The sequence below is a fragment of the Penicillium macrosclerotiorum genome (genome assembly GCF_028827735.1).
Source record: "Penicillium macrosclerotiorum strain IBT 26536 chromosome Unknown utg000003l_segment0_segment0, whole genome shotgun sequence".
Lineage (NCBI taxonomy): Eukaryota > Fungi > Ascomycota > Eurotiomycetes > Eurotiales > Aspergillaceae > Penicillium > Penicillium macrosclerotiorum.
Window position 1 is genome coordinate 1,142,570 of NW_026643083.1, and position 25,376 is coordinate 1,167,945.

The 25,376-nt window shown below is 49.5% G+C and overlaps 12 protein-coding genes across 12 annotated transcripts; 7 read left to right on the plus strand and 5 right to left on the minus strand.

Annotated features, from left to right (window-relative positions):
- Nucleotides 1–171: 171 nt before the first annotated feature.
- Nucleotides 172–1,435, plus strand: N7462_003309 (uncharacterized protein; the record flags this gene model as incomplete). Its single annotated transcript, XM_057075035.1, has 6 exons — nucleotides 172–333; nucleotides 429–448; nucleotides 499–530; nucleotides 584–645; nucleotides 703–827; nucleotides 886–1,435. 6 exons carry the CDS (start codon nucleotides 172–174, stop codon nucleotides 1,433–1,435), a joined length of 951 nt encoding a protein of 316 aa, XP_056934540.1.
- Nucleotides 1,436–2,600: 1,165 nt separating this feature from the next.
- N7462_003310 (H3 histone acetyltransferase RTT109) lies at nucleotides 2,601–4,226 on the plus strand (the record flags this gene model as incomplete). Its single annotated transcript, XM_057075036.1, has 1 exon — nucleotides 2,601–4,226. The coding sequence occupies one exon, from the start codon at nucleotides 2,601–2,603 to the stop codon at nucleotides 4,224–4,226; it is 1,626 nt and encodes a 541-aa protein (XP_056934541.1).
- Nucleotides 4,227–5,465: 1,239 nt separating this feature from the next.
- N7462_003311 (putative ceramide glucosyltransferase) lies at nucleotides 5,466–7,329 on the plus strand (the record flags this gene model as incomplete). The annotated part of the gene is made up of 3 exons (XM_057075037.1): nucleotides 5,466–5,605; nucleotides 5,746–6,559; nucleotides 6,589–7,329. 3 exons carry the CDS (start codon nucleotides 5,466–5,468, stop codon nucleotides 7,327–7,329), a joined length of 1,695 nt encoding a protein of 564 aa, XP_056934542.1.
- A 256-nt stretch (nucleotides 7,330–7,585) lies between these two features.
- N7462_003312 (ankyrin repeat domain-containing protein) lies at nucleotides 7,586–8,351 on the minus strand (the record flags this gene model as incomplete). The annotated part of the gene is made up of 2 exons (XM_057075038.1): nucleotides 7,586–8,013; nucleotides 8,102–8,351. 2 exons carry the CDS (start codon nucleotides 8,349–8,351, stop codon nucleotides 7,586–7,588), a joined length of 678 nt encoding a protein of 225 aa, XP_056934543.1.
- A 935-nt stretch (nucleotides 8,352–9,286) lies between these two features.
- N7462_003313 (WW domain-containing protein) lies at nucleotides 9,287–10,129 on the minus strand (the record flags this gene model as incomplete). The annotated part of the gene is made up of 1 exon (XM_057075039.1): nucleotides 9,287–10,129. One exon carries the CDS (start codon nucleotides 10,127–10,129, stop codon nucleotides 9,287–9,289), a length of 843 nt encoding a protein of 280 aa, XP_056934544.1.
- Nucleotides 10,130–14,321: 4,192 nt separating this feature from the next.
- N7462_003314 (hydrophobin family protein) lies at nucleotides 14,322–14,866 on the plus strand (the record flags this gene model as incomplete). Its single annotated transcript, XM_057075040.1, has 2 exons — nucleotides 14,322–14,756; nucleotides 14,810–14,866. 2 exons carry the CDS (start codon nucleotides 14,322–14,324, stop codon nucleotides 14,864–14,866), a joined length of 492 nt encoding a protein of 163 aa, XP_056934545.1.
- Nucleotides 14,867–15,533: 667 nt separating this feature from the next.
- N7462_003315 (uncharacterized protein) lies at nucleotides 15,534–16,301 on the minus strand (the record flags this gene model as incomplete). Its single annotated transcript, XM_057075041.1, has 1 exon — nucleotides 15,534–16,301. The coding sequence occupies one exon, from the start codon at nucleotides 16,299–16,301 to the stop codon at nucleotides 15,534–15,536; it is 768 nt and encodes a 255-aa protein (XP_056934546.1).
- Nucleotides 16,302–17,516: 1,215 nt separating this feature from the next.
- On the minus strand, nucleotides 17,517–18,708 carry N7462_003316 (NAD(P)H-dependent flavin oxidoreductase; the record flags this gene model as incomplete). Its single annotated transcript, XM_057075042.1, has 4 exons — nucleotides 17,517–17,660; nucleotides 17,721–18,449; nucleotides 18,522–18,604; nucleotides 18,666–18,708. 4 exons carry the CDS (start codon nucleotides 18,706–18,708, stop codon nucleotides 17,517–17,519), a joined length of 999 nt encoding a protein of 332 aa, XP_056934547.1.
- Nucleotides 18,709–19,918: 1,210 nt separating this feature from the next.
- On the plus strand, nucleotides 19,919–20,777 carry N7462_003317 (uncharacterized protein; the record flags this gene model as incomplete). Its single annotated transcript, XM_057075043.1, has 3 exons — nucleotides 19,919–20,051; nucleotides 20,119–20,206; nucleotides 20,342–20,777. The coding sequence occupies 3 exons, from the start codon at nucleotides 19,919–19,921 to the stop codon at nucleotides 20,775–20,777; spliced, it is 657 nt and encodes a 218-aa protein (XP_056934548.1).
- A 520-nt stretch (nucleotides 20,778–21,297) lies between these two features.
- Nucleotides 21,298–21,686, plus strand: N7462_003318 (uncharacterized protein; the record flags this gene model as incomplete). The annotated part of the gene is made up of 2 exons (XM_057075044.1): nucleotides 21,298–21,342; nucleotides 21,387–21,686. 2 exons carry the CDS (start codon nucleotides 21,298–21,300, stop codon nucleotides 21,684–21,686), a joined length of 345 nt encoding a protein of 114 aa, XP_056934549.1.
- A 246-nt stretch (nucleotides 21,687–21,932) lies between these two features.
- N7462_003319 (uncharacterized protein) lies at nucleotides 21,933–22,502 on the minus strand (the record flags this gene model as incomplete). The annotated part of the gene is made up of 3 exons (XM_057075045.1): nucleotides 21,933–22,044; nucleotides 22,176–22,269; nucleotides 22,301–22,502. 3 exons carry the CDS (start codon nucleotides 22,500–22,502, stop codon nucleotides 21,933–21,935), a joined length of 408 nt encoding a protein of 135 aa, XP_056934550.1.
- Nucleotides 22,503–24,455: 1,953 nt separating this feature from the next.
- On the plus strand, nucleotides 24,456–25,341 carry N7462_003320 (mitochondrial 54S ribosomal protein mL57; the record flags this gene model as incomplete). Its single annotated transcript, XM_057075046.1, has 3 exons — nucleotides 24,456–24,822; nucleotides 24,876–25,108; nucleotides 25,186–25,341. 3 exons carry the CDS (start codon nucleotides 24,456–24,458, stop codon nucleotides 25,339–25,341), a joined length of 756 nt encoding a protein of 251 aa, XP_056934551.1.
- Between the last annotated feature and the right edge of the window lie 35 nt (nucleotides 25,342–25,376).

Sequence of the window (25,376 nt, forward strand, 5' to 3'; positions counted from 1 at the left end):
TCTAGTCAGGTAAAAGCGCTTATTATGAAAGCCACGTGCAGCCGGCGGATACCGCCTCAATCCGACCGGGGAGGCCGTTCATCCCTTCAACGACTCAGACCAATTCTGGCTGCGGATACAATCCTCTCCATATGTCTTTATATCTCAATTAGTTCCAACCCCATTGGTGCCATGATATATCCTATTGTCTGGTTGATTGCCGTGGTTACAGCGCTGTCGGGCGCAGACCCGGTGATCGGCTCCATCACATCCAGTCTGCAAAGTATCCTTAAGAATACGCATGGCAGCAAGGATTATGGGTATCCGACTGATGTTACCCGTGATCTGCTCCCAGTAAGTCAATGCATCCTTTTTTCGACTCATTGACCATCGTTGCCCCCTGGATTCGATGACTCGCTTGGGAAGTTTGATTAAGACCATGCCTCCAGATCCCGGTGCATTCCCATAAGTAAGCAACCTATTTTTATGCGAAAGTTCTTTCTTCTCATTACCCGTCAGCGATTATTGGAGAGAAAAGCCCTTCTATACCGGTATGCATTGGAAATGTTTGTGCATGAATTTTGCATTGACTTGGCTGCCATAGGGCTATCAAAAGGCTGCACTTCTACCGAAGCCGATGTGTGGCTATACAATGGCACCCTTTATGTACGTGTTCAAATGTTTTTCGATTTGATATTCTTGAAGACTTTTTGACGGTTCTAGGTCGGTCATGACCAATCTGCTTTGACACACGAACGTACCCTAGAAGCTCTCTATATCAACCCGATCTTAGAAATCTTGGAGTGGCAAAATCCCAAGAGCCCCTTTGTAACTTCACCTACCAAAAAGTTTGTTTCAACCATGGAATAGCTTGCCAAACACTGCGGCTAACTCACATTCCTCCAGTGGCGTTTGGGACACCGTCCCTGACCAAACACTATACTTCTTCATTGATGTGAAAACATCTGGACATGAGACATTCCAAGCTGTCATTGAGGCTCTAGAACCTCTTCGTGAGAAGGGGTATCTCACAACACTCAGGGGTGGCAAGACACTGACCACTGGGCCTGTGACGATCATTGGAACGGGCGATACTCCATTGGATATGGTTGCTCCTGTTCCAGACCGTGACTATTTCTTTGACGCACCTCTTGCAGAGCTCAAAGATCCAAAATATGCTAGTATCACGGGCCTTGTCTCTCCTATCGCATCAACCGACTTTGATAAAGCAGTCGGTGTAATTGAACTTGATACAGACCCCATTCTCAACGAGAAGCAGCTAAACAGGCTTCGCGAGCAAATTGCAATGGCAAAAAGTCGTGGCATCGGTGCACGCTACTGGAACACTCCCAACTGGCCAGTTCGCCAAAGAAACTTGGTTTGGAGAACACTGCTACGTGAGGGGGTCACCCTCCTCAATGCAGATGATCTGGATGCTGTCACTGCATACTTCTAGGCGTCCGCAAAAATACCAACTTTACTTTAATGAGTGTGAGCCTTTGAGTTTCAATAGATCATATTACCACTTGCACCCCTTCAATCTCCTGTTTGCTCGCAATATCTGGTAGGAGTGCCCATTTCCAAGTTAGTTTCACCCTGCAAACGCCGTACGCCAGCATCATATGTCTCAAAGCCCCAGTCTGATCTTGTCTTCTGCCTATGCCGATCGCAAGCAGAGACGACACTTGTGGGATGATCTCTTGCCTTCCACATAAACTATGTATCTGTTTGAGCAGCGTTCATCTTCCCGACGCATGTGGCGTCGACATTTGATGAACTCTCCACCCAGGGAGTGACCGCAACTGTAATAAACCTGGATCTGAGTGCAGCGCTCGGGAATTTCGGCGTCTGTTCATCGCATTCTCATCAGCACATTTATCTTCACTTGGTTCATAGATTAAGAGTTGAAATCTGATCTGAGATGGTTCTTTCACTTGCCATCATATGCTGGCTCCTCTCGCATCATCAGAAGCCTAATTGGGGAAGCAACTCGTTTGTGGTTCTGTACTATGTCAGATATTTATTATAATGCCATGTCTCATCCCTTTATTCCATACCTATTTCACTATTTGAAGGCTTTTTGATTGATCTGGTGTAGCGCCCAGAGAGGTTGTCGAGCATTTGTGGAAGTTGGAAGGAGAAAGAGAGATGTTTGAGGTAGGAGAGAGGCCATCCATATCAGTCGCGCAATGTCAGAAAAGAGTAAGAGTTTACTTGTAATATCAATGAAGCCAATATCAAGGAAAATATCAACATATTCTTTTATCATTTGAGATCTTCAACGCCACCAAGTTAAGAGCTATATCACAATCTGGTTAGATGTCTGCTATAGTTGCAGAACATCGGCACCATGCAACCTTTCTTGTTTGTGCCACCATTTGGCGGGACATAATACAAAGATATATGTTGAGAATTTAATTTGATTTTCACTTGATTCGCTATATTTGCTAGGCTACAAAACCTGCTCCGAATTGTCGTCAATGATACTGCAAACAAATGCCCCATATGTTGGTTCTGGCACGTGACCTACGACGACAGGGCAAAATCACAGCGCCGTCGAGGTGCGCGGCTGTGCATTACAACCTCATTCAAGGCCAAATCCCACAGGGCGCAAGAACATAATGGCATCTGATGGTGATCTGGGAGATCTTTTGGCCAAAGCGCTCCCTACTGGTGTCGAACTTACCGTCCGTCATGTGTCTTCAACACCAGCCCCTTCAACGGCCCTCTTTGCTGCTGCGCCTGGTCGGGAACCAGAAGCAACTTTCTGTGAAAATCACTTTCTAACAGTCTCAATCGATTCTCCAAAAGTCAATGGTGGGGAGATCATTGTCTTTGGGATGGAAGTTCTGGTCTATAACACGGCCCACCTCACCACTATTTTCGTCTCTAAGGCCGACTCGACCGGCTTCCTGCACCTCCTCAAAGTGGGACAAAAGGTCTCGGTGCTAAGGCTGATCTCAAATACTTTCCTTTCCTTTCTTGTGCAGACCCATCAGCGCCCAGGTGTGCGTCTGGTGGTCTCACTGTTTGCACGCGCCCAAAACCAGTACTTGTTCCCCGGCAGTATCGACAATGCGGAGAAGCACGTCCTCGATGACCGGGGCCTAATTAAATGGTGGTGTCGTGCAGTGGATCCAATTCTCCGCGATCATGAGCCTGAATCTGTTTCAAAAGACTCGAAACTCATGCATCAGGGAGCCGAATCAGCGAAGGCCTCTGCAACCGCCTACTTGATTGTCCCTGGGTGCGACCGCTTTGAAACACGCAATTTCTTCCCGCTAACGGCCAAGTCGGATGGCCAGGATCGTCCACGATGGCTTTCCAGCTACCCTGTGAATCAAATGTGTCATGATCCATCAGCTCCACCTCGTTGTCTCATTCCCCGGCTTCCTGACGATCCCAAGACTCGTTTCCTGATCGACCTAGATGATGAGCTCCCTGAATCTGCTGAAGGTCAAGATGCGCCCCCCAGCACTGGCCTCTGGAGAAGTGTCAGGTCACTAGATCAGTTCTGGGAAATGATGTCTTTCCGTCAGGAATGTTCTGCTGGTCGGCTGGTAGGGTTCCTGTGGCTCGTGGTGAACCCGCCCGGCTTGATGAATTCGACTACCATGGCTAGCCGAATTATGAGCGCCGTCCCATCCGATAAGATTGATAATGGCGTACATGTGTTCACTTCTACAGACAGCGGTGACAAGTTGCCAACGGATGCGCCTAAGCTGAGCGGAGAACATTCTGCAGAGATTCCTGAACCTCAGGCTGTGACACCACCTCATTTTGACCATCCACCAGTTGCATCGTCAACAGAGCTTCAGTCAAACGAGATAATTCCCTTCTACTGGCCCGAAGCTGGACGTGGAAATGTCGTGTTCAATGAAGCAGAATATAAGAAGATGATGGATTGTGTTCTCGATCATTTCTATGATGAAAGCGAAATTGTCGCTAGTACCAAAGACTATATTGACCAGGTCGCCTCCCTCGCCGATCAACTGACCTGGGGTAAAAGGGTTGTCGGAACCCGGAAGTTGGAAAATACTACCACTTATTCAGCCGAAACAAACACCCTTGATATCGGATTAGTTCGCAAACGAAAAAAATCAGCTAGTGGAGGTGAGACAAAGGGTTCAAATGAAGCTATCATTGCCCAACCACGCGGAGCCGACGAGATACAATCAACACCGTCCCAGCCTGTTGCAGTCAATGTGCTAAGTGCAGGGTTAGTGCGGAAGAAAAAGAAAATATGATCCATTTGGAGTTAGGTAGGATGACTTACTGGTTCTGGCTCCGGAGTTCTTAAGGAAATTTGTCTTCAGCGTTATTTATAGATCCTATTTAAGCGGATTGATCTTGATCTTAGTATCCTTTTGCCACCTAATCTATACATGTTATCAAATTTTCTTGTGAAGGTCTACCAAGCCTGCTCCGCTTGCTCAGCTCAATCATAGAGTAGGTCACCCCATGCCAGATCATCTAATATGTCGGCCAGCCGTTCAACTTAGCTATTTTTATCCATAAAAGAGGGGCGAACCTCATTCTGGATATTTTGCTAAATGATCGGCATGTTTCCTGGTTTTGATCATCATGGGTGATCCGCATCCAATGGCGGGAAATGCTGTCGGGGTAATATCCTTCGGCACTCAGGTCTTTCAGGGTCTTGGTTCACACATATGCAGATAGTAATTGTTCGACCGAGAAACCGAAAGTTTTCCATGCAAAACTGAGGATCTGCGGGTTGTTTTTGAAGCACTGTCTGGAACACTTTCAGAGAGCGACCTCTTCAATGACCTCTTATATTCTCCAAGGCTTAGGATTCCAATATGCACTATTGAGGAGAGTAGAAGGAATATAAAAGAGCCAACGATGCTCTAAAATTACGAATGAAAGTTGGCACTGTCGGATTCTGCACAGTCTAGGGGCTCATACTCCTTGAACGATGGCAATCATGAGGGATCGGGAGGCATAGGATATGGGTGCAATTATTAAGACATTATCCATGTTTATCTTGATGAAACATAAAAAACTACCATTGGCGGACAAATTTAGACTATCAAGAGGCTCAAAGTCGGTTCAGGTGCCATTGTATCCAACGGATACACGAAGCCAGGCACCATGGAACAGCAACTCACTATGTCAGGGCCACGATTGCAGGAAGATAAACCATTCCAAACGCGGGACCGGACCTAACTTTGGGTAGAACAGGTGGTCAGTAGGTCGTATATAATCAATTTGCCAGTTTGGCATAAGTGCAAAGCAGCATAAATAGTAATCCTAGAATAAAAAACCACTGTACGCGCAAGACACCCGAAGGAAGTGAGGCGGTGCCGCCGGCAAAAACGAAACCCACCCGTGGCTTCCGAGCTGGCGATGCCCTCGCGCGACTCCACCCTCCGAACCACCCAACCACCCAACCACCCACGAGGGATTTCTCTCTCTTCATCCTAGAATGTCCTTCTCTTTTGGCAGTCGCCCTCCCTCTGTGTCTCATGCTTGAGCCATCCGCCTCGTATCTCTTCGAGTTGCCCGTCTCTGATGGCGCTATGCCCGTGTCTGTCGCGGTGGGTTGGGTCGGCCTGATCTGGTACATTGTTGTGCTGGCCGTCTGCACCCTGGGGTATTTCCAAATGTATGATCTGAGCCGAGTGTGTTTAACTTACCATTGTGTTTCTCTGCGCTTATGAGCACAGGCACGCGGGGGACACTAGCGCTGTCTGTTATGGGGTTCGTGGCTGTGGCTAACGAGTGGATTAATTGCATGGACTTTAGATGGAGATACTTCTTACGACAACCCCGACGCTCGCTACTTGCCAACAACCCGGACGCCCCCCATGTCACCGCAATTCGCCCCGTAAAGGGCCTCGAACCTCATTTGTATGACTGTCTAGCTGCCACCTTTCGCCAGGACTATCCCCGCGACAAGCTCACTGTGTGTCTGTGCGTGGCCACGCGCGACGACCCAGCCTATCCAACCCTCTGCAAGCTCCTTACCGACTTTCCGGATGTTGATTCGCAATTATATATTGAAGAAGAGGATCCCCTCCTACAGAGCGGTGGTCCCGATGCCTATGCCCTTGGTCCAAATCCAAAGATTCGTAACATGAGTCGGGCCTACCGTGAAGCCAAGGGAGACATCATTTGGATTATAGACTGCAATGTATGGGTTGGAACGGGAGTTTGTGGTCGTATGGTGGATCGACTATGTGGAACAGGAGCTACCCCAGGGAAGAAGTTCAAGTTTGTGCATCATCTTCCTGTGGCTGTGGATGTCACTGGCGAAAACAACCTCAAACACGAGCGTCGAGCACTCCTAGATGCTCGTCCCGATGCTACCAATCCCCAATCTGAACAGCCCGAGTGGTCATCTCGTCGACCGGAAGACGGATTGACAAGCATACTCCCAACAGGCGGTGGTCGCCTTGAGGAATTGTTTCTCTCCTCGTCGCATGCTAAAATGTACACGGCTATCAACACGGTTCTGATTGCACCCTGTATTGTGGGCAAGTCAAATATGTTCCGCCGCTCCCACCTAAACTACCTCACGACCCCGTCGCCGAAAGATCCTGTGTTCCGCCACCCTGGAGTCGACTTTTTTCAGACAATATCTGCGAGGATCACTTAATCGGCGACCTTCTTTGGCGGAAGAAAGTCCGCGAGGAGAAAGACTTGGGTGAGCACTGGGGCAAGCATGCTATGGTCTTTGGGGATCTTGCTATCCAGCCTGTCGCCAACATGAGTGCGCGAGGCTATATCGCCCGTCGAGTACGTTGGCTTCGTGTCCGAAAGTTCACCGTTCTCCTTGCAACGCTTGTGGAGCCCGGCACTGAGTCTTTTGTCTGTTCCATCTACGGTGCCTGGGGCATCACCACTGCACTGGCGCCATACCTCGAACAAAAAGGCTTTTCGTACGCATCCGCCTTGTCAACATGGGCATCTTTCTTCGCCTTTTTTGCAGTAAGCATTGCACTCTGGATCCTTGTTGACTGGACTCTATACATCAAACTGCATTCTGCCAAGGCCATTGAGGTAGATGATAACACCCCAGCCTTTGCGCAACCGGTCCGTAGCTCTTCTAGAGCCACCCGCCGGTCTTTCTTATCATGGTTTGCTGCGTGGCTGGGTCGAGAATTGCTCGCCCTTCCGATTTGGATTCTGGCCGTCTACGGTGGCGTCACTGTTGTCTGGAGGGACCGTCGCTTCAAGGTTGGGTTTGATGCGAAAGTCCGAGAAATCGACCCTGATAAAACGATGCCTTCGGAAGGCTCGTATTCTACCGGATCCGTTGTGGACTGGTTCCCAATATCACCACAGCAGAGCAGTGATGGGCGGACGGGAAAAGTCCGCTGTGATTGAGATGCTGATACTCATCTCACCTGTATACAAAAAGTATCAACCGGTATGTGCTGTATATTAGATCAAGCGATATAGAGTTCTCAAACGACATGCATCTAGACTTAGCCAACGGAAATATCAAAACTGTCTCTCGGGTACCAATGATAACTTTACGATTCTCGTTTTCTGATACCAGATATACTCGAACATAAGAATCGTGTTGCTTTTGTCTATAAAAATTTAATCCTTTTCACGTTTATCGTCCCACATAGTAGTCTCACGCCGACCCCTCGCCCTCGGTAGCACTACTTTCCAACGCAGCCGCTTTCTCCGAGCTGAGCAGCCACTCAACCACTTGTCTGCCTGCAGACATTTCCCCGGCAGGCTGCTGTTCGCCCTCACCCTGGCCCTCGGGCTCGCCAACAGTCATCTCAATCTCTTGGGTCTCATCCTCGTTCTCATCAACCTCTTCTGCAGAGGCAGACCAGGCAGCGCGCTCAGCCAAGAACACGGCATCGTGGCCCGCATCATTTTTGATGGTAACATCAGCGCCGGCCTCGACGAGTGCCTTGACACATTCCAAGTGCGTGTTGAGCGCAGCCCAATGCAGCGGTGTGTTGCCGGAGTGGTTGCGGTGGTTGACGAACGCCGTACGCAGAGCAGCGTCTGCGGTAGAGAGTTTTTGAAGCAGGAAGTTCAGGATTTCTAGACCCTGTTAGCTGTGCACGCAAACACTTGCTCATGTGTGTATGAAATGACGCAAAATTGAGATTTTGGAGGAATGGAAACATACCGCTGTTGCCATTCGCAGCAGGGAAGTGGAGCACACAAGAGCCGGTGCCGCCTTCGCTCTCATCTTCCATGTCGATGGCAGATGCAACGATCCTATCCTCAGAGCAGCTGTGTTGGGCAGCCAAGCTGGTAATGTCGGTAGTCAGAGCCTCGAGATCTCCGGCTCGGGAGTCGTAGATGAGGTCGTCAATGGCATCGGCGGAGAGCGCAATAGGCACTGCCGGCTTGGACGTCTGGGTGGGGGGAGACATGTTATGCACCCCGAGAGATCTGAAAATGGGAGTTTCTAGTGAGATCTGAGCTCTTGTGGCAAGATATCTGTCTTTTTCCACGCGAATTGGTGGTAGTGGGCCTTATTTTATGGCCGCACAGAATTTGATATGCCTAGCGGGGTGGTTAGCGAAGGACTCCAAATATAATATAACAACAAAAAATCTCCCGCAAAAAATTAGCAAGATACAAAGTCCGATCTCGACTATGTGCGGTCTTCAAATCTCGAATATGCAGCTAGGATAGGTAATTTTTTTAAGTGCAGTAGGCCGATAAGCGCATCGATCGAATGGAATTTTAGCCGGCCAGATTGACGGCGCAGCCCCGGATCGTTGTGGCCCTCTAGCATGTATAGACAATAGGTGCATTCAACTCAACAGCATTTCCTACCTCTGTGTTTGTTTCTGGTCGTGTAGATCCTGGTGACTGCAAAACCAACTGTCGCCGAAGAAACTTTGATATCGCGGGTCACATGACTGGATGGTGGGGTCGTCGATGAGATCAGACATGTCTATTCCTCCCTACACTTTCTAGAGTAGATAATTGCGAAGATGGACTTCAGACCAATACAAGCTCGGAAAGCATCAAAGACAATATGACCAGGTTCTGGGATCAAGCTGCATAGCTAGCGCTTTATGTGAAGATAATAGTACAGCTGGTGCTCGACAAAGGGCGTCTGATATCAGTAGCGCGCAGGTGCCTCTATGCACATAAAGAAGAATAAAAAAGAAAGGAAAAACGATGTGAAAGAGAAGCCCAGGAAGAAAAATGAGCCACGAACGCCCCATAGTCCCACACCCCGTGTGAGTGGTATCTCAAAAGTCCCAAGATGCAAATGATGTCCCAGTATGCGACAGAAGGAGAGGATGCCTGAGCAGGTTTGGACCAGACGAATAGAATCCCTGTCCAGGGCCATCTAATCCCGCAGCCACGCCCTGCGTTTCTCTTCCTTCTTCTCTCGACGCTTCTCCTTGAACATCTTCAGTTCTTTCTTGCTTAGCTTCTTTGCGCTCCGCTCCGCACGAAGACTCCGACCGTCATGGCTATTCGCTGCGGCATCGACATCGAAAAAAGCATTCATCTGTCGACGAGACTTATTCTCGTCATTATAGTTTTCGGGATTGATCGACTCGGCCTGCCAACGGCCGGTAAACCGGTTGAACGCGCCGGAGGCGCTGTACGCAGCCGCTGGGTCAGCAGACGCGTCCGCATCTGGCGCTTGTTCCTCGTATTGCTGGGCATACGGAGCGGTCGGGTCATAGTCGCCGTGGATCGCAGGGTTGTAGCCTCCAAGCACAGGTTCCTTTTTCTGCGGAGTTTCTTGGTTGCGGGCGTCGCCGTCTGTGCCAGGAGCTGTGGCGGATGCATCTGGAACACGAGGGTTCTCCCACTGAGACATCTTAGTGAAGCGGTTGTAAAAGTAGTATGCCTGAGCATTCCCATCCCACACGGGCTCCCATCCATCGTCCTCCGAGGGGCCTGGCGGAGCTTCGTCAGGGAGTGGTGGAGGGACCTCGTCCGGGAGAGGCGGCGCAGTGGCGGCGGTTCGCTCGTCGTCATCTTCCGGTTGTCGCTCTTCTCCTCCTTCCTTCTGAGCTTTCTCTTCCTGCTCTTGGCTTTCTCGGCTTTCGTGTTTGTGGTCTCTGGTCTCTGTCCTGGCTTCTTCCGTCTCTGCGGCGCCAGTCTGCGACGATCCCTCGGGCGAAGAATCCGGACGCTCTTCCTGGGAAGCCACAGGGGCCTGTGGCAGATCAGACATCTTGAGAGTTAGTACTGTGTTTCCCAACCGAGTCTCTTGTCCAGGATCGGTAAGAGGTAATGCACTAGCTCATCGGCGCATAGGACTCGAGGAGAATCTGTGAGTCGCTGGGACAGCTTGGCCTCACCGCCCTAGTCCCAAAGAAGCTTGGTGTTGTTTGGTTGGCACAGCTTCAGAGCCCCGTCAAGATGAAAGTACATCGAGTGCGGAGGGAATCTACATAGAATGTCTTTGTTGGTATTTTTAAGTATCAAGAATGGTGAGATCGTGAATAATGATTCTGGACGGCCTTCATTCAAGCTCCAGCATGTAAGCACCCGTACAAAGAATTTGGCAAGTCGGTTCATCACTTTATTTTCCAAGTTCAAATCCCAAATTTGTCACCTTCAGCTCTTTCATAGATTGAATGTTTACCAGCTATAGGATATATCTCTTTCTATTATACCTTCTTCTCATATTTGTCAATTACTCGGTCTTTGGGGCTAAGAATGATAAACTCTGCCAGGATTTTATAGAATTGTCCTTCCCCCTTCCTTCATTGGGTTCATAGAATCATGGAACGAAGGACCAACATAGCTTTCATTATTGTCAGCAGCAAGTATTTGATAAACACGATATATATTAAACCAATGTATATGAAGAACTCCCAGATTCGATGTTAGCGTGTAGATGTTGTCGCTAATATTGGTGGTCAGTGCGGTGTTTACTCTCTGCGTCCTGCGGAATCCCTGAAGAGTCTCAAGAAACAAGCTTTAACCTCATGCCTTGTATTCATTTATCTTTCTGTAATGAGTTCCCCCTCTTTCTTTCTTCTGAATCTCACTACCCTCAGAACTACTATCTTCGTATATCCATCATGGGAGCATGTTTACGTCTCAAGTATAATTGATCATCAAAATCTTGCGTCTCATTCGCCATTCAATCATAAATTGCCTTTTCTCCGGGATTCAACAAGATATGCCCTAACTTGGAGTCAATTTATCACCAAAATATGACAAGTATTGGCTGACACAGCCCCCAAAGCTGTCGCAAAAGAGCGGCGCGAGTCCCTTGCCGCAGTTGACCGCAAGGTCGATGCCCTGGCTAGACAGATCAAGAAGAGCCAAAACTTCATCGTCTCAACTTACGAAAGTGAAATCTATGGCCACTGTACAGGTCACAAGTGCTCTTTCTGTGGAGAGCCTTAAATTGATAGTGTCATGGATTTTGGAGGAAATATTCTTAGGCAGAGTCGGGACTTCCCCTAAGGAGACGCGGGACTCGCGAATTATTGCCTCGTTATAGGGTTCTCGGTAAACTTCACCCCTGCCGATATAATTCCAATCTGAGGAAAGGTGCGAAGCTCGCCATGTGCAATCTACAGCACATGTGTATGAGCTTGCTCACCCTCGGGTATTTGCAGAGACAGATATGTTAATGACCAAAATTATGGGGGGGGGGGGGGGATATAATCATCCCTTCACTCATCTTAGGACTACACTTAATCGTCAAGGTGAAGAAGACTCAGGAGGCGGAGAGACACAAGGTCAAGGTCACCGGAGCTGACAGCCACGGGACACCAATTATTTTTCTCCGGTCTGTTCGGCTCGAAGATAGTAGACAATTGGATTGTGCGAAACCGTGCATTATTGCCTATCAGATGACTTCGAAACCAATGGCATGGCAAGTAATTTGGATGTGCATTATTAGCTCCATAGATAACTCCTGCTGACCAGTGTCAATGCCAGAAGAAGACTATGTCATCATTAGTCAGTGACCGAAAGAAAGCATCAGGAAGCAGAGAGCTGAATTGGCCAATAGTAAGAGATTCGAGAGCCGGGAAAATGTTCTAAGGGCCAGCACATGGCACTCATGGGACGTGTTGGAATGTAAACCATCGGGCTATTCTTGAGAAGAATGTATGAAATAGGTATCTGATCTGCACGACCAAACAATGCAAAATTAGTTCTGGGGTGTGGCATTGTGCGTTCGACCGCGACTTGCTTTCCAGAACAGCTCGACTGCGAATGACGATACAGACCCAATGCACAAGATAAAACATTGCAACCATAACAAAAATTGAGTTTCTAGAAAATTTGATTTTGTAGTTAAGTTTAATAGAAAGATTCTGTCTATATGTTGTAGTTCTACTTGCACAAGTACCAATAATTGTGGGAGACAATACTCGAATATATATATCAACACGATTTGGTGGTTCACCGAGATATACGCATCTATCAATGCACCACTTACGCACAGAAAATAAATGTATCAATATATAAAATAAAGCAATTGTGTCCCAAAAGGACTTTTTGTGTGTTTTGTTCTCAAAGAAAATATTATTATTGATCAATGGACAATATAGAGGTACTAATATGAATTCTATCCGGTTGAGGTCATGTATAGTAGTGAGCTTACTGGACATTTAGTCATAAGCTCAAATAGGCTTACAACACAATTGAATATGCTCGGCTACGATGTAACTTAATATATCACATATAATCTCATAGGGTCATCTGTAAATTAAAGTAATACCCTCTACCGGAAGGTGATTTGTCTATACAAGGAGTAGCTTTTGTTGGGTCGAATCCTGGATCATAGAGATATAATCAGATACAGAGGTCTCATTGCTGATAACTGAGAGATCCAATACTGTCACAAAAAAATCAGTTGAGTCATCGATCTAGCCATCACCAACAACAAGGTCGCATATTTTGCGCAGGTGATTCTGGGTATTGAAATGTGATATGCATGGTTCTAGATTATTTGCATTCTAGATCATTCCGGCAAAAAGCCTAGAAGGAGTTCTTGAAGATGCGTAATAATTACTGAGAGGCCTATGCAAGATTTTTGGGATGGAAGATGGTATAGGGATGACGAGACAGGAAGGGAAAGGGGGCTCGGATTGCTTGGCCAGTAGAACAAGGGGATGAAATAGAGCGGCGAGGGCAAATCCCTACAGTATAATGGTGAGGAGACACCGAAAGCACGCACTACTATTGTAGGTATGGATACTAGGCAGATCAATGCCCATAGCTAGCCCTACTTTAGGGCATGGGTTCTAGGACTAGATTCACATAATCCGATCGTGGAGCATAACGGGAGCTTTTTCCATGAGAAGGAATATGATCCCACAGCATTGCGATGTCCAATTCTTTCTCGTGCCCCAGGGGCGCAAAACAATGAAGGGCGTCTTTCCGGAGGGCTCCCTATGGACTGGCTCCGCTTAGTGGCTAGCAGACGCAATCCCTTGCATTTAATCTCCCATACGTCACGAACTCCACCGTCTTGAGGGAAGACCATAGCCCTTGGTGCGCCTAGGACAGTCTCTGCTATGGACTTTGTTTTTGTCGCAGGTCGGCTACATGCCTTAGTGCCCGCACCGCTGCAGGGCAAGGGCCCATGACTGCAGCATCGAGAGCATTCGGGGCCATTCGGGCTCCAAGTGGAGCGGTGTTTAGGTCAGGAACAGAAGGCCTCGAGACCCACTGCAATTGAAGTATGATCTTTAGGCTTGGTTTAGAGTGGGCGAGAGGTTGCATCTCATCGTCAAAACGTGACTATGATAAACATCGACACGCTGCAATGTAGCCAGTATAGCCTACAGCGATATCACCACCGGGATAATAGTATGAACTCATGCTGATAGTTTCTTCATCTCCCATGCTGATAGTTTTCTAGTCTTCCATCACAGTCAGTCCATGGGCCGGGTCCAATCGATCGGCATCAAATATGAACCATCGGAGATCGCAGTTGGACGGCCGGATGAGTGCTGGTGGGCCTGCCAGACAGGGTTTCTCTTCACGAGTCAGGAATGCCAGGGCGATTCAGTCGCGTGCAGTTCACCAGAGCTGTCCATCACGACCCTGGTAGATCCATACCAGGAGGCCTGGGAGGGAGCGTTCTTTGGCCCACCGCGCCCTAGGAAGTGGAGTGATCCCCCCCTTCGCTTTCCCTGTAGGTCGCATTCCGGGGAGAGGGAGGGGAGATTACAGTGCAACAGGACGAAACAAACAAGTGATGATGCTGGTGAATGGTGGATCAAGGTCGACTCTCAGACCGCCAGGGGAGATGTATAAAAGAGTGTCTGCTCATCGTCCTAATCTTCTCTTCATCATCACTCTCTTTAAGCCTTTCATTCGAAGTACAGTCTTCTACTTCTCTCTACTTTCTCTCCGAGACCTTCTCGTTCAAGTCCAACCCCACAGACACAATGAAGTTCACTCTGTCCGCTGTTCTCGGCCTCGCTGCCACCGTCGCTGCCCTGCCTCCCGTCGGCCCCTCCGCTGGTGGTGTTGGCAACGCCAACGGCGTCAACAACAAGGGCAACACCGATGTCCGCTTCCCTGTCCCTGACAACATGACTGTCAAGCAGGCTCAGGCCAAGTGCGGTGACCAGGCTCAGCTTTCTTGCTGCAACAAGGCCACCTACGCCGGTGACACCACCGATGTCAACTCCGGCATGCTCGGCGGCACCCTCAGCAACCTGATCGGTGCTGGCTCCGGTGCTGACGGCCTGGGTCTCTTCGACCAGTGCTCCAAGCTGGATCTCCAGATCCCCATCCTCATTGCCATCCCCATCCAGGATCTGGTCAACCAGAAGTGCAAGCAGAACATTGCCTGCTGCCAGAACTCTCCCTCCAGCGCCGTAAGTGCCCATATGAGACCTACCCAATTATCGATTCATGCTAACAAACACAGAACTCGGACCTGGTCGGTGTTGGCCTCCCCTGCGTTGCCCTCGGCTCCATTCTCTAAACGTTCTACTATGTTTTCTTGGCATTTTGCGAGAAGCACTGGTCACCACGTCGGCTTGTCTGAGACCCTTTCGGGTTCTCGCGGGTATGGACATGAACGCAAGCGCGGATTGTTATCGGTTCTCGGGGATGGAAGACAGGCGTCTCTGGCAATTGTTTTGAATAGTTGAACGAGCTGTTATTTCTCGTTGCCCGTGTATCATTAATTGTGTCGTGTGGCACCTCTCGGAGAAAGAAGACTGTTTTTGCTTTTACGTTGATGTTTTTGGCTGGTTACTCTTGCTTCTTGTTATGATGCACTGGAACCATAGGTCAGCTGCTGTCTGGCCTTGGATTCTTTCGCATAAATATGTTTAATGCATTTAGATTTTGCCTTACTATTTTCCTTTCTTAGCTTGTAGAACCTTATTGCTCTAGGCACCAGAGCAGTTTGTTGCGACTCTGTTACTCCGCCCTTGAAAATTAGATGTGTGTCGTTTAGAATAAAACATTGTATATCGTCACCCAGGGAATGGAGGTTTTTTATTCAAGAAAAAAAAACCACTTTTTTGGGTCAATACATGGACAAGTTGGATGTCGTGGAAAATTTCAACAGCTTCTGTTGCTTACATTGCTTAATATGCATATGTACATGAAACTTTCTATATCGCTTGTAAAAATCAATCCATTTACCATAGTCCCCCACGTCCCTGTCCATTCCAAAAGGTCAATTTGTCTTTTTCATTACTCAAACCGTTTGCTTCAAGCCACTTCTCTTCTCTTTTTTCATCAGCCCTAACGTCTTCTCCCGATACACTCGCCCCATCAAGCCACTTCGGCGAGTGGGGGTTGCGCAACGTTCTCAACGATGGTGGTGACTTAGAGCTCCTCAGCGAGCGCCGTTTAAGCAGACTGGCCATAGACCTTCGTATCCTCGACATCGACTTTGTATTTTCCGTCGGGAGATCTTGTTCAATCTTTTGCCTTTTCCCCTCCCGGCTCTTTTTGGGCTGACTACCGATACTCTTTTTCCGCTTCATATCATCACCCGTATCAATAGGATCCCCCAATGTCTTCGCCGGTGTATCAAACGGCGACTGTATCGTGTCGAGCTTGAGAACCGGGTATTCAGGCATGGACAATGCCCTGATGGCGCGGCTTGTGGCCGGGTCCAGCGTATCGACCTCGTCAAAGAGGGTGTGGATATTCAATTCGAATGGGTTCAGCTGTTTCTGGTGAGCCGGGGACTCGGTCGGGACAACAGGTTCCTGAGAGGAGTGGTGGACTGCCGTCGAGACCGATGCGATGCTCTCTGCTGGAGCAAGGGACGCCGATTGGGAGGTAGTTTTGATCAAATCATTCACATCATCGTCGAGACGTTGTGGTTTCGCATTGGACAATCTCCGCGAGAGCCTGTTGTCTCGCACGCAGCGGGCTACAGATGCAATGAAACCCATGATCTAGACAGCTGGTGTAATTGGTGATTGATTCAGTGGTGTCCTGTGGGTAGTGGGTGGTGGGGATGTATAGTTGATAAACCAAGTCTGGGGCGTTGGATCTGGGGCAAGGGGGATCCTGAGTGGAACTGCATTTTACATCTGCACCCTATGTATGTTATGTACGTTCTGCTCGCGGTGTGATTTGAATTATAACGCTACTAACTAGGCCTATGCAGATATTGATAATAAGGTCTGGGCTAGTGCCTGCAGTGTGATGGTCGATCTTTGAGATGAAGAAACTATCACGAGGGAGGGTTGGAGTACAACTCATGGCTGGACAGACTATTTCTGTGCCTTTATCTACTTTATCAGAATCCCAATCTGCGTTTCCAGCTTTCAAATCGAAAAACTCGAATTGAAAACTGCTTTATTTGCAGGATTTACCTGCAAGCAGACCAGATGCGCCACGACGAGTCACCAATGCATATTGGGCTTTCAAGGGAGAAAAGTTGCAGAAGTTTTGATTACTACCAATCGCAAGCGTGCAGTTTTCTAGCACAAATCTGTGAGGCCGGTCAAAACAAGTCCAATGGGGAAGACCCGGCCTGGTACATTCTCCAGAAGATCCTCAAGGGTGCATGCAAGGATGTCCCCGCTCCCCCTTAGGGTTTGACACGAACTAAAGTCAAGGATCTCACACCATGTATCCTGTGCGAGAACTCGATATTCAGTATCAATGGTATGTGTAAAACCTGCTGGCGACACTTAGGATATTTCGTTGAGGTTGGAAATACTGGACCTCGGAATGTCTGGGGGGGATCTCCAGCCGCACAGTAGAATTACGGTGCGTCTAAACCCAAAGCTGGAGAATGCAGCTCCGAGAATGCCGCGCACTGACCAGCCCAAGCCACCAAATGAAAATCGCCAGGAATCTTCTGAAAATCGGTGTTGATCCCCGCGCAGACATTACCGGGAACCTAAAGAAGATAGCCGGGCTTTCTGAGGTAAAGGAAGCTAGTATATTTGGTTGTTGGGGGAGATTGGTAGGAAAATAAAAATTGCATGGTAGCTAAGTACAGTGTCAACAGAGACGAGTCGTGATGCTAGAGATTGCAGATAGTTGCATATGGCGGTCAATACGATGTTCTACTATGCGCTCTATTGCATCTTTAAACCATAAGGAATCATCAGAAAATAACCAAAGATTGAGACCGTTCCCCCGATCAAATCGCCTCACAGCTTGCTGGCAGGAGCCGGGGTGTATAGAGACTGGGTCCTGTTCATGGCCTCCAGGGCCTCTTTCTCAATGCGGTCAAGCAAGACCTTGCAAGTCGGGATATCGTGAATCAGACCAATGACCTGGCCAGCAGTCCATACCTATTAGGTGATAGTCAGAACCAGCGTTCCAAAGATGAGCGGCACAGGGGAATAACTTACACCATAGTCAGGGTCGCCGTTCAGGAAGACCTGACGACCACGCTTGCCACTCACGTAAGGGCCAACTTCGCTAAAGTCACCAGTTGTGCTCTCTTTTTCGATCTTCAATGCTTCCTGGGTAACCTTGTTGGCAAACAGGCGGGAGGTGTTCTTCCACCGGCGCAGAACCAGGGCCGTGTCGGTCTCCTGGGCGTTGACGATGGTCTCCTTGATCTTCTGGTGAATGGGAGCTTCGACGGTACTCATGAATCGAGTTCCCATGTTGATACCCTCAGCACCAAGAGCCAGCGCCGCGGCCAGACCCTGACCGTCCGCGAAGCCTCCAGAAGCAATGAAGGGCACACCAAGGTCCTGGCGCGCACGGCTCAAGAGAATGAAGTTAGTGATGTCGTGCTCGCCGACATGGCCGGCACATTCGAATCCATCGATGGACAGGAAATCCACGCCTAGCTTCACGGCGGACTTGGCGTGGCGGATGGTGGTGCACTTGTGGAGAATGATGATGCCGGCCTTCTTCAGCTGTTTGATAACCGGGCCCGGGTTATTGCCGGCGGTCTCGACGATCTTGATACCTTCATCGATAATGACTTGGGCGTATGCGCCATAGTCGGGAGGCACCATCGCGGGAAGGAGGGTCAAGTTGACACCGAAGGGGTATTTGGTCATTTCGCGGCATCGTCGGATTTCCTTGCGCAGGTCTTCGGGGGTTGGTTGAGTGAGAGCAGTGAGCTAGATCCCAGACGATTAGAGGTTCGTAGTGATTCAGCCGGGGGAACAGCACTTGTGAAAGCTGGTACGTACCAGACCCAGGCCACCGGCGTTGCTGACGGCCGAGGCCAGCTCGGCGTATCCCACCCACTGCATTCCACCCTGCACGACGGGCACTGTTACCAGGCAGTGTCAGAGCATGAAGCATATACATCTCAGTATCTAGCCTTGACTTACCACGAATGCCCAGCTTGCGGGTCAAGGCAGTGTTGAAAGGCATCCTGGTGGAGGGCGGAAGGGGTTATGGCGGAGGCTGAAAGAGAAACGGTGCTGCGGTGGGGTGATTTATATGCGGAAGACACAGAACAGAAGCACGAAGGCGACGAAGGTATATAATGAAAGGGGAAACCAAAGCCAAGGCGTGCCGGGCAACTTGGGCCCAGGTGATTATAAAAAGCACCGAGCAACCCCATCTTGCCGCGGACCTCTGCTGTGGGGAAAGTCTGGAGTTGCCGAGGTTCGGCCACAACGGCCAGGCATCTTTGAGCAAGGTTAAGTCGATTAGTCGATTAGTCGATTAACTCGTTGCCGGACGAATGATACGCCTAGGCGGCGATCGGGGCCCGAGCAATGCTCAATGTTCAATAACACTTCATGAGAATCTATTAAACGACAGACACTTCCTTTTGAAGGAAGCGGTCGCCCTTCGAGGGGGTTCACTCGCCAGTTGACCAGTTGACCAGGGCTACCCGCATGTGATGGCCTCTCGGCGTATTAAGCACTTCGTTTTCCCACGCCAAACATCTCCAAACATGTAGGGACTGTTCGCGGACTCTCCACTCGATCTCCTGTAGAAGATATACCATGTCCTCCGCGCAGTTATAGTTGAAGATACTGTCGGTCGGATACATACAACTCTGCGCCAGTATAGACAGGAGAGAAGGTAAAGAGCACTCACAAAACTGCTCGGGGAAGCTCTGGAGCTCGCTCTTGTCTACGAAGATAACTTCCACCGGGCGCAAGTGATGGTGGGCGATTGGAAGGCCACGACTACAAGTAAACCTCCGGAGCTGGTATCCAATACCAAGATCCACGATAGTCCACGCTACGGGGTGTGTGAAATGATATGTAACCCTGATATGAAACCCATCCGGCTCATGGGAAGAGACAAATGGGCGATTAACGACGGGAGTCTCCTTCTGCGAGTCTCGAGGTCCCTCGGTGATCGCGACAGAATGCCGAAATCAGAGGGTGCTAAACACGTCAACTTCATCCCAGGTCACTCCGAGAGTAAACCCGGTACATCGACGCGAGCAGAGACTCGTGAAGGAAAAGAAGAAGCTCCCGCAACGATGGGAAACAAAAGCGCTGTGGGAACAAGCGAGACATGGTCATGTGACATTTCGAAACGTGACCCGAGACCCCGGGAAGAAGGATCTTCCGGGTGTAATCGCAGAGGCCGCCATTGGCTCCCGGCCGGCAATCCCGTGATGACTGGGAACCCGAGGTTGTCCGTTCCGATTGCTCGCGACGGGATTCTTCTCTTCAACATCGATCAAGAACTCGACGGCGACGACGACATCATGTTCTCCCAGAAGGTCGCTCAACAATCTATGCGGCGGCGTACGTTTCTTCCTGCTCATCCCGTTCCAAAATGTCAATCGCGCTGACAATCCGTTCCGGTACACAGTTGCCGTCCAGCAGCCGCTCGCCAAGCAGTGGTCGATGATGCGCGCCTCCCCGGCCGCCGTTGCCCTTGGTCAGGGTTTCCAGAAGAGGTCAGTCTCTCTCAATTGGGGTGGCCATCTTATAAACACCATAGCTGTCCGCCGCCTGAACACCTCACGATCCTATACGTCACCCGCAATTGCCGCTCAACCGAAACTAACCTTCCAATCCCCCTCCTGATATAGAGCCGTTACCTCTTCTCCGAACACTGAGGACCCCCATCAGATCCTGGTGAAGCAGCGTCTTAACCGCCCGGTCTCTCCTCACCTTGCCATCTACCGCCCCCAGATCGGCTGGATTGGCTCCTCCCTGCACCGTATCACCGGTGTCGCCCTCTCCGGCACCCTCTATCTGTGGGCCACCGCTTACCTCGCATCTCCCACCCTCGGATGGCACCTGGAGTCCGCTTCCATGGTTGCTGCCATGGCTGCACTCCCCATTGCCGCCAAGGTTGCGCTGAAGGCTACTCTGGCCCTGCCCTTTACCTATCACTGCATGAACGGCGTGCGCCACCTGACCTGGGATCTGGGCCGTGGCCTGAGCAACTCCGCCATCATCAAGTCCGGCTGGACTGTGATTGGCCTCAGCGTCACCAGCGCCCTCGCTCTTGCTTTCCTGTGATTTTACCCGCATACCTCCTGAGTTTTTGCTCCCTTGTGTTATTAAAGTGATTTTGGTCGAACAATCTACACATGAAACCCGGTCCAGTGGCGTGAGCTGAAAAGGCGCAGTTTCTTCGTCCTTCTACCTTTTACTTTGTTTATCTATTTTCTTACACTGTGTCTCGATCCTCATCCTAGGTGGGACAGTAGTCTGGGTGTATCTTCGCCAACGCTGCCACAACCAGGGGTAAAGATTGCCTCTACCTCCCTCTTTTGGAGAACTCGCTGTTTTCATTAAAAAAAGACTCCTGATAACTGTTAAAATCAAATGCACATCTCTGAAAGAAAATTCTTGGAGCGCGAGTAGTAGTCTGTCGCCATTCAACTTTCAATCTAGGTAATTCCAGTCCGAAAAAAAAACAAATAGATTTGAGAACCCTTATAACTCCAAAAGCCCGGCCCAGTCCTGTCCAGTCCAGCTCCAATGTTGAACATCCAAAATACTCTCTCCCCTTGGGTCCTTGGTTACCACAATCGAAATGATAGATGCGAATGAGGACCACAGCGACAGGGGATATCAAAATGTGAGCTTTTCTAACCATGCCTCAATAGATTGCTGGCTCACCAGCAATTGGGTGTTTTGGAATGGTTTCTGTATCATGTTAGAACGGATACTCTTCGTGATAAGTCAGCGAGGACGCTACAGGTTCGTGAGACTTACTTCGCTTGCTTTTTCTCAACGCCAGAAAAGAAAATTCGACCACGACCATCCAATGCATTTAAGCCGGGCTTGGAGGTGGATTCAGGGGCAATGGCCGTGGAGAAGGAGGATCCTGCACCGAATGATCACTGGCAGGCATTCCCCCAGGGCAGATACAAGCGACGTGAATTGACGATGAGCAGGTGGCTCCGTGGCCAGAAGGAGTAATATAAATAGTAAAGCGGGCCATCCTTTTGTATTTTGGAACGAGCGAATAGAAATAAAGATATCAAGCGAAAGATTTAATTAGATGAAGAAATTGGATCGAAGTCTTGTACTGTTTGAGAATAGTCTGTTTGAGTGAGAGACAGCAGGATACGAACAAACAGTGCCAGCAAATGGGAGAGTAAGCTCAAAAGTGGGATGGAAAAGAAAGAGGGAGACAGTTCATCCAAGCCAGTCGAGACCTTCCATTTAATAGTTCTTGGAAACTTGCTGCAGAGCAATCGGAGTCTTTGGAGACTCGCTCACACCAAGTCGTACACCGCCATCCTGTCGGACATCCCAATCACGAGCAGCACGGAGGCTGTTTGGAAAACTTGACATGACACTAAACCTTGCACTGTCAACAGGTCATGAGTGGATGTGGCTTTCCAAACGCTGAGTCTGAGAATTTGTTCTCGGCAAATGGTCCTGCAAGGGCCCGATGGAAAGGACTTGATGTATAAATCGTTGGACGGAGCCGTCACACCCGCCACTTCGAGCACCTCCTGGGCACCATCGCCGCAGTTGTGCTCCATACCTGCAAATGCTGTTCTAAGGGACTAAAAAGAAGAGAAGACCATCAAGATCTTTCCTGTAAAGCTCGGCTTTATTGGCCAATCGAGTGACGGAGAATACACAACCTAGCTTCTTTTCTTTTTGCGCTCGACCCTGGGGCTGATGATCCTTTTCCCAGACCATTTTTTCCCGAGAGGCTGCAGATTCCAGTAAAGTGACACCAGCGGTCTGAAATGTCAGCTTCCGGCTTCCTGCAGCGATCATCTTCGTCGCAGTGGGAGGCTCAGTAGGTCTTGTGGCCGCCAGGACGCTTGTGGGATACCTTCCGCGGCGGCTACTAACCGCAAGACCTCGCCATTCGAGAGTGGAACAGATAATGTTGGACAAATTCGCTATTACTAGATGATTAATAGACGATTTGAGCCATTTGAAAATGAACTTTAGCGCATCGATATATATATATATATATATATGTCATCGATGGTGTAGCTTGCAGGCGTTTATTTCTGCTCAGCTCATACTGGATGAAAAGTTAATAGATAGATAGCGATGGCTTCTCCCATTTAATCATGTATTATCGAGTTTTCTCATCATAATGTTACACAATGATCCCCCTTCAAGATAGAATTATAAAATCTGTTAGGATAACTGTTCCTACAAGAACCAATCGGGACAGACAGGGGATATGCCCGGCGCGAGGGGAGGAAAGTATAGTTGAAGACACAAACAACGCCAGAGCTCGGCACACGTGGATATACATTCTGTGCTTTCCGCCGTGCAACAAACCAAATATGTTACCTTAACCAGAGAGAGAGAAAAAAAAGGGAGCTTTCCGGGTACTACAGAACACAACAGGGCCGTTTTTCTGCAGCGGGAGACAAGGGGGCGCTTCGAGCCAACCATTATGCCTCGACCGGCTCCACGGCTGCCAATATCCGTGCCAGCGACATCAAGCAGTCTCATAATCGGCCGTGCTCCGCATTAGTCGATCTTGTTCAACTGGCCGTCGCAGCTCGGCCGAAGCCTTGGGGGAATGTCATCCCGCTTTCGTGCAGGGTTTTATGGGAAGCCCTCCCACTCATCGAAGGCCGCCGAATATTCTCCTGAACTTTCGCCTCAGAGGGCCATCTAGAACCCTACTACTTTCAGATCTTGTGTCATCTCTTGGCAGCGGTTAGAGACCTGAGCGCCTGGTGGTTGGGCCGCGCTTGGACCTTAGACACCGCTTGCGCCACTCCAGGGTAGCTTTGTATTGCCTGTGCTATCCAGTCAAAGTGCCGGACAAGGTTACCTGACAGTGGTCTCGGACCTTTGCGATGAGGGGTTGAAGAAACATAGAGTTGCCTGGACAGGCTTGTTGTATAGTCATGTTGTCCAGAGAGGATGTTGTTAGACATATGACAAGGCACAGTCTGGTTTTTCCCGGATGCTAGCCCTGGTAAGAGATATTGTGAGTCAGTCCCAAGCGAAGGGAGCATGCAGCGTTGGATTCTATACTCGTCAACTGTTGAAATATCAAATCAATCGTACAGGACCACTGCAGATTGTGTAGAGAAGAGACTCCAGGGGCCCCCAGATGCAACGAGCAATCGACTGCATTCATCATGGGCACATTCGAACAGCGGTATGTGGAATCAGAAATTTCTGATCAATCATTTATTCTCGTGAATACTTGACCGCTAGAGGTACCTCAGCAAGCCATGCCGAGCGAATGTGAGTCATTATACAAAACGATTATACATGCACCTGAAGCATGAGAAAGTTCCGGATCTTCATCAAATATCCACAGCCAATGGTGAGAAAGAAATATTGTGCTCTCCCCATCCAAATACTAGATAAGTCAATTGATTATTCCAGAGTTGACACTGTCCAGGGCAACCGACAGCACAAAAAGAGCAGCAGCCATTTAAAACAGCAGCCATTAAACACAGCAGCGGTGAAGACCGCTGACGGATGCACCCCCGTCGGTTTGCATGTCGACCCACGGGCAATCAAAGGTGCAGAGTATTTCCGCTTGGACTCACGACCTCGAAAAGTCGATCTGTGTCAAGTGCAGGGTTGTTTTCTCAGATCGAGAATAGTCCAGTGCTCCCAAAAACATAGTCCTGTCAACAGATCGGGGAAACCAATGCGGCAGTATCACACCGCCGAAGCCGAATTCTTTCCTCACCTCCGGACTGGCACCCGTTTCCGCAGATCAAATTTCCGATCCCCCTCATGGCTTCTAATCTTTCTACTCGAGCGGTCAGGACCGCCTGTGCTGCACCGAAAGTGGCCCCTTTGGCGACTTTGATCCCACGCCGCCCTTTCGCCTCGGCTCCGGACACCCCAACCGCCGAAGCAGACCAACCCCGATGGTCCTACACGCCGCCGCGCGCAAAGGCGCCCTTTAGCCTCCGGCTTCATGCGCAGCGTCCTGCTTTCCACGTTAATTCAGACCCAGCTCTCCTCGACCAATTCTACATCCGTATGCTTGGCAATGACGGTGACAAGGTTCTCTCGGACGAGCTGAAGTGGTTGGCAGTCACCCACAAGAGTTTTGATCAAGGACGCCGTGGATTCAATGACCGCCTGGCCTTCCTAGGTATGCATATAAGCCTATCTGGTTGGTATTCCGGCCACTTATATGGTATATAGGAAAACGCATCGTTCAATTGCAGGCCTCTCTAGCCCTGGTGCAGAGCTCTGGGGCTGCGAGCGCTCCGGCTAAGCAAGATGAACATGGTCGCACGCCGTTCACCCACCCGGCTCTCGATGGCCTACAAAATCTCTCCCGGAGCACTAAGAGCTTCTTGACCGATCGATCGAAGCTTGCGGAACTGGCTCAGAAATACGATATGCCCAAGATCATTCGATGGACTCCGCGCAAGGTTCGATGATGTAGCCCCGGGTTAATATGTATATCTCGTCGTGTCTAATTTGCTGACCTTCTGCTTCTGATTTATAGCCCGATGATCTCAAGACATCCGGTCTTGAACTCGTTTTGTCACACACCATGTATGCGGTTATCGGAGCAATCTCTTTACAAAAGGGCGGAGATGTTGCCAATAAGGTGGCTCAGGAGCGGATACTCGAGCCGCTGGGACTCAAGACGGTTTCATGAACAAGGAAAAACCTGCCGGGCTGACGACTGGACCC